Source organism: Papaver somniferum, unplaced genomic scaffold (genome assembly GCF_003573695.1).
Source record: "Papaver somniferum cultivar HN1 unplaced genomic scaffold, ASM357369v1 unplaced-scaffold_54, whole genome shotgun sequence".
Lineage (NCBI taxonomy): Eukaryota > Viridiplantae > Streptophyta > Magnoliopsida > Ranunculales > Papaveraceae > Papaver > Papaver somniferum.
In genome coordinates this window covers 477622-484331 of record NW_020648082.1, presented here as the reverse complement: position 1 = coordinate 484331, position 6710 = coordinate 477622, and the positions used below count along the sequence as shown (strand labels likewise).

General features: G+C 36.7%; 1 protein-coding gene across 1 annotated transcript; it reads right to left on the bottom strand.

Moving 5' to 3' along the window:
• Positions 1-283: 283 nt before the first annotated feature.
• On the bottom strand, positions 284-4491 carry LOC113343079 (D-aminoacyl-tRNA deacylase-like). The gene is made up of 9 exons (XM_026587392.1): positions 4233-4491; positions 3947-4127; positions 3710-3852; positions 2256-2319; positions 1879-1931; positions 1579-1634; positions 1326-1400; positions 944-1135; positions 284-643 (listed from the first exon to the last, which is right to left on the bottom strand). The coding sequence occupies exons 1-9, from the start codon at positions 4332-4334 to the stop codon at positions 556-558; spliced, it is 954 nt and encodes a 317-aa protein (XP_026443177.1). The 5' UTR covers positions 4335-4491; the 3' UTR covers positions 284-555.
• Positions 4492-6710: the final 2219 nt, after the last annotated feature.

Genomic DNA, 6710 nt, shown 5'->3' with positions numbered 1-6710 from the left:
TGCAACGGGTACTGTGATCACTGAGTCTAGGGCTCATGCCCAGGCCCAACCTTTTTCATTTTACAAATACATGTTATTTTTTTTGTTTTGTTTTTTTTTTTTTTGCAAGGAACAAAAACAAAAATCCATAGCTAAAACAAGATTAAGTTCTAACAAGTCACAATTTCTCGTCAATCCAAAACATACATTGGCCAAAATGAGTGGTGGCTTAAAATTGAGCTTTCCAGTTCCCCAAAATCTGTGGGTACTGGGGAGTAGCATCCGGCTAGCTTTAGAACCAAGGTTCGGCGAAAGATAAGACAAAACAATTATAAAACGATCTGCAGAACTATTTCAAGTATGCAGTACATAAACACGCATTTTAGAGCAGTAAAAGAATTGCAAGCTGCCAGGGACCTGTCTTCACTGAAAGCTGAAATCAGGCCTCAACAATAAACCCTAGGTGTGGTTACAAGTGAGATTGTATAATCGGATGAATAATTATAGCTATAGGAAAATTATAAAGAGCAATTAAAAATGCAACTATGTCCTGTAATGCAGGTCCGTCCAGGAATATCAACTGAAGTCACTTGGTTTGCCAATCTTTATATTCTGTTCAGTCAAGAAACTTGTAATGGCATTTTTTTGCCAGCTCTTGAAACTCCTGCACCCAACATTCAGAATAAAAAGTGGTCAATGTATGCTTACAACATGCCATTGTCTCCCAGCTGGCCAGGTTACGCTGCTGAACATTATGCGCATTTCTATATTGTCACTCGAAGAAGACTGACACATATAAAGTCCCTAAGTTTGGACACAAGGTATGGCAATTCCCTTTGATTATTACAAACTAAATACCATACAGCTCCCATGAAAAGCTTCTTAGGGTCAATTCTCCCAGAATTCACATAACAATCTATTCTAGAAACTGCAGCAAAACCAGTTAAAGCATACAGATACTTACTTTTGATCTAGATGAGCCATAATTTCTCCGCCAGGGAAAGCTGAACAAGTAGCATCATATGAGACTTTGATGGCTTGTTTCCAAGTTCCACCAATACCATTTACCTCTTTTCCTTCATTTGTTTGTTTTGGATCTTCCATTGGCAAAGAATATCCAGATAGCAGGTGTCCTACCCAAACACTGTCCTCTTTCCTGAACATTTTCAATGGCACAGGCATTTCATCAGTATTAAACGATTTTTACCCTAGCTCAATAATTAGTACTATCTTCTTCTTTTTTCAATCAAAGGAGTTTATTGAGCTACATCACTAATATGAGAGTTCAATCTTTCTCAATCCATTCTGGTTTTAAAAGTACAGCAGCTTGTGTATATATAACTTACAGAACAATGTCCATATGTCTGGGTACATAATGTCCACCTCCTAGCCCAAGAAGCACCTTCTTTTTATCGTTATTTCTGCATCAGTTACCAAGAATAAGGATTTAATCTACACAGTTGTTGTAACTTTAAAACAGGAAGGAATCCTAGAGAGAGTAAAGAAACGGAGCTGTAACCCAATTCCGGAAAATGTAAAGTTCAGTCTCATAGTAAACAAGGACTCAACAAAAGCACGAAAGTACAAGTTTTCCCATACTTGTTCCAATTTCCAATATCACCAGCTCCACCAAGGCCCAGTCCTTCCCACACTAACTAAAAGCACAAAAGAAATTTATTAGTTTCAGAAATGGTCAAAGACTTCAATAGCTAGTAGGAGAGCTGTGGGAAACATAAAGGCTTGACTGAAGATGTGACAAATGATAATGTTCAAAAACCGTCCAGATCAGTGCTTATAAAAAGGAAACTATCGGAGTCCAAAAAGAGCACTGATGGAAACATAGGCCAGTGAACCTGCTCATAGTGTAGACACTACATAAACTAAAAATAGAAACTCAACTTGAGCAATGGCCTGAGCAGCATCTTGCCTCTTCCAGTACTCCTCCGTACTACCTTTCAATCAAATGAAACAGGAATCAGGCAATCAGTTAAACTGGTAGAGCTTTAAATCAGTTCATTTGTAAGCCATTTGTTCACATTTCCAACAAGTTACTAATGTTCTACTGTATAGACATACAATAAGAGTTGTCAATTACCATCATATAGATAGTAAAGGTTGGGAAATTCAAAGAAGATTACGCAAACACAACTACACAGAAAGAAAGTGACCAATCTAGACCCCAATATGATAGATAAACAATAACAAAACAAAAAATGGATCAGCAAGAATTTGTAGAAAAGAACAAAATGAATATGGTGATGACAAGGAGAGGTTACCAATCTCCACGAACATGGTTGGCGAATTGATCTCAGGTCCATGATGAGTAGCCTCCATAGTGATCTACAACCAAGGAAACAACAATAAGAAGAATGATGCATAATGCTGCAAACAAATTTCAGTACATTACAGTGAAGTTTGAAATAGATTTAAGCAGAAAGTGTGTCCCCTGTCACATTATCAGATTATCTACAGATGAGAAAATTAAGCACCTTCTGTAGATTGGTTATAGGAAATATAACAAGAAGGGTTACATTTTAAAGAGATCCCCATTATTTAGCTTGCAACTAAAATTGAGATTCAAATTAGTTTTACTTAAAGGCTAGAGCTATTTTCTGCACACAATACTGAAGTATCCTAGTAATCTGTTCACATCTCGTTGAATCAAGTTAATATAGAGCCGTAATCTATTTAGTTCTCAGAAGGAGCTAACCAATTAAATTTTTCTACTACAAGTGCCAAAAGTAAGGTGTTTGGATTCCTATGTCACTGAACAACAAAAGTAAACACAGAAGAGAGTATCCAACAGCATTAATACTAACATAATGTTCGAATGACGAGTTATACTGTTAGAGGACAATATAGAAATAATCAGTAATACACCAGTCAATGTATACAACTAATATAGTGTTATTTCATGCCCATGCCTTAAGGTTAAGCCCTAGTAAAAACATAAAAACAGAAATGTTTGACATTTAAATTTGATAATCCTACAGCTCTACCACCACCAAGATTTGATGTGCTGACATTTGGTCTAATGAGTAAGTAACATTACAGTCTCCCCCTCCATGGAATAAGTCTGGGACAACTCCAAATAATCTTTCAAGTATTTAAAGCAGACGATAAAGACCGCGGGAGCCTCTACAGGTTGCACCATAGTGAAATCCTCGGGTTGGAACTACTCGACTCCCTTCCGAGTCCCCATATATTGACGAGAATTTGTGTGCGGCATATTCTTGTTATATGATATGCACCTGAGCCTAGCTGTCATATAAACATCTTCTTCATACTAATTTAGCTTTCTCCAACATCTCAATTTTTTCAATCCCACGTTCAAATACTAGCTCCGCAACTCTTTGTGTTTTACAATCTTAACTGATCCTTTTCAAGAAAAAGACCCCTCAAGAAGAATCTTAAATAGTTTGGAATCATTTGAAGACAGTTTATAAATACTTGAACTCATGACAGATAGATCATGCATCTCTCACGAAAAACCAACACCCCATGATCCAACAATAACTGGCTCACAAACTTTTAAGTTTTAACCATGCTCTGCAGATTATCCACACATTCCTGATGTCATGTTTCTATTGACAAGGTTCAGCTACATTAAATGCATGTGATGTTCGGGTTAACTATTTAATCATATTTACCGGCATAAAACTGAGTTGTGGGTTATGTTCCAGGCAATCGATAAAATTTAAGACATATATGTACGTAAGCAGTCAGATACCTCAAATTCAGGAATTAGATTATGCTCCTGTGCAATTTTCTTCAAAAGCCTCAACCACGAAGCAATCCGTGGATTCGGAGGTGCCGCCCATCCTGGTCTACCTCCAGAATTCGACACTTCACCTTCGCGTAAATGCGGTATGCCTACATTCATCCAATACATTTTCAATCAGAATCTACAAATTCTACATAACAATTGAATCAAAATTGAAAAACGAATTACATAAATACACATTACCAATGGGATGAACAGTTAGGGCAGGACGATTAGAAACAGCAGTATGTTTACTAAGAAATATAACGTCATCGACAACTTCCCCAGTCGATTCTTCCCAACGCTTATCTAAATGATCCTCAGATACAATGCTATTATCATGTTTTAATAATCTCACTTGCCCATTTACATAACTCGGAATATCCTACACAAAATTTTCTAAACGCAATTGATTATTATTGCATCATCAGAGTTTATAAACTGAAATTATACGAAATACAAAATCAAAGATTGGGATTACGAAACCTGCCTTTAAGGGAGGACCAGGATGCCAACCGGGCATGGATAACAAAGCAGAAGCAGGGCCAATGGAAGCTGGATCAATCGTTGTCGCTACTACCAGTGTCACCATGTTCCTGCTTCTACTTGACGATAACTGGCGAAAGAAACCGACAAACGCCAGGATGATTTGCTAATTTAGTTTAGAAATTGAGAACTAAAAACTGACAGAATCAACTGAAAGAATCTGAGAATACCATCAAGGTCTAAAAGACAACTAAACTAATCTAATCTGCGGGTGGATTTGGGTTTAACAATTAGAGTCTGTTGGTGGGCGAGTTGGGCTTAGAAAAGAGGTCAAGAGTTGGGAGACTGGGAGAGTCTGGGGATGAACATTTTATCCGTAATCCGCGGATTAATCGGGACCAACTGTATTTTTGCGGATGGATGTGCGGACCGTTTGCTAATGGGTTGGACGCGGATGAGATTTTTGAAATCCAACGGATAATGGATTGGGCCCGGATGCAACTTTGAAAATCCGTTGGACATCCATATCCGTTAGATTAAACACATTTATATAATTTCTGGAAAATATATAGATAGTTTTGAAATTTTTAAGGTGTTTACTTGGAGTGTTGTCCATGGCACTTCATCTATATTTATATACATGCATAAAATGTGTAGGTTCTATAAGAAGTCATCTATATATGATTTATTTTTTCATTATAAACTTTAACTTACACAAATTCATTGGATTATCTGCACCCAATCCGTTCATCCGTGCATCCATTGAATGCAAATCTGTTGGACGTTGAATTGGATGCGGATGCCAAATTTGAAATCCGTAGTGAATTGGATTGGATGCGGATAAGATAAAAATCGGTTCATAGGCCCATGCTCACCCCTAGATAGAGAGGGAGAAAAAAACCTCCTGCCTTTGGATACCAGAAGCAAAAAAAGTTTGAAGTAACAAAATTTTGTTTCGTAAAAAGTTAATTTTTTTGCTTTTAGAAGTCATTTTAAAATCGTATAAAATCGTATAGCCAATCTAATTTCTGAAATTTTTGCTTCCAGAAGCCAAAAAAAAAACAGTTCCGTATGAAGTAACTTTTTAACTTCTAGAAGCAGAAAAATCGTAGGTCATACACTTCTAAACGTCTTCTTCTATAAGTGAGAAAAAAAAAACGTACTAAAGTGACATCAATCATTTTAGGGATTTAAACATGTATGTAAAGAACCAAAAAAATTTATTCACCCCAAGATAAAATTCACAGTCTATCTGATAGTAATATGGTTGTAGCGCAAATATTGTCAAACTGAGTTGGGAATAGTTACTCTCCCCAAAATCCCTAACCACATGACATGATCCTTTGCTTAAAGAGCATATAAATAAATAAAATGATATCAATCATGTCTTAAAATCATATTTCAAAAACAAAATCCTAGGAAAACCTATTATAGGGCTTCAAGAATATGGTTTTGAGAGTTCTTATGGATTCAACTATCCTATATATGGATAAGGGGGACCTAATTTATTATCAAAAATATAAAAATTGTAGAAGTTTGATGTATGAAGAGACAAAACACTAAAGCATAAAAGAGACAAAAGAAAAGGAGGAGAATGAGATGTATTTTCTCATTAGCTTTTACTCTTTAAATACATGGGATAAAGAGAAGGTAGAAGCACATGTGTTGATTGAGTTAGAGGAAATGCTATATGTGTCTAGCATGGAAAGAAGTTGCACATGCATAGTGACACATGGGGGTGGTCAACCACACCACCAATAATATTCCTACAACGCTTCCCCTTGGATGACCACCATTGTAAACTAACTGCTTTGTCAAAACCTTTCCAGAAAACATATGTTGATGAAAAACTGGTCAAAGGAGAAAGACACTTGAGCTTCTGAAATGGCGTCGCTTGTCAGGACTCTTCTCCTTTGTAGAACCGTGTCAGGAAAAATATTTCGCACAAAAACCTAAACACTTGTAAGGAGAAGAATAACCTCAAACGAAGTTGTATCTCTAGTGTTTTTGTTGTCTCATCAAAAACCTTGTCAAGTAACAAAACCCTGTGGGAAAAAGTAACGTCGGTGAAGGAAAATAGTACAACACACTTTGATGTCATCAGTGCATCGCTAGATATCCCCCTGATGTCGACATCTCCCCATGATTTAAATTTATGGTATTATTGTTGTCTCATTAAAAACCTTGTCGAGTAACGAAACCATGTGGGGAAAAATAACCTCGAAGAAGGGAAAAAGAGTTCAACATACCATTAAAAGCTCCCTCGGCCCTGATGTAGGACAATTTCTTTAGTCCATAACGGTCATGGGAGTTTTAGACAATTCCTTTAGTCTTACGCATGCAATTACAGGATTCAGACAATTCCTTTAGTCATGTACTTTTCACATGTAGTCATGGAAGTTCGGACAATTTCTTTAGCCCTATACTTCTCACATGTTTTTCAAATGTGGACTTAGGTAATGACTTAGTAAATAAGTCTCCC

What these genes read in the sequence shown, in the direction of transcription:
- LOC113343079 (XM_026587392.1), bottom strand. Translation starts at nt 4,334, where the DNA reads ATGGTGACACTGGTAGTAGCGACAACGATTGATCCAGCTTCCATTGGC. An exon ending in CCTAACTGTTCATCCCATTG is followed by an intron (nt 3,853 to 3,946) that starts GTAATGTGTATT and finishes GGATGAATGTAG; the next exon opens with GCATACCGCATTTACGCGAA. An exon ending in AACCATGTTCGTGGAGATTG is followed by an intron (nt 1,932 to 2,255) that starts GTAACCTCTCCT and finishes TTTGATTGAAAG; the next exon opens with GTAGTACGGAGGAGTACTGG.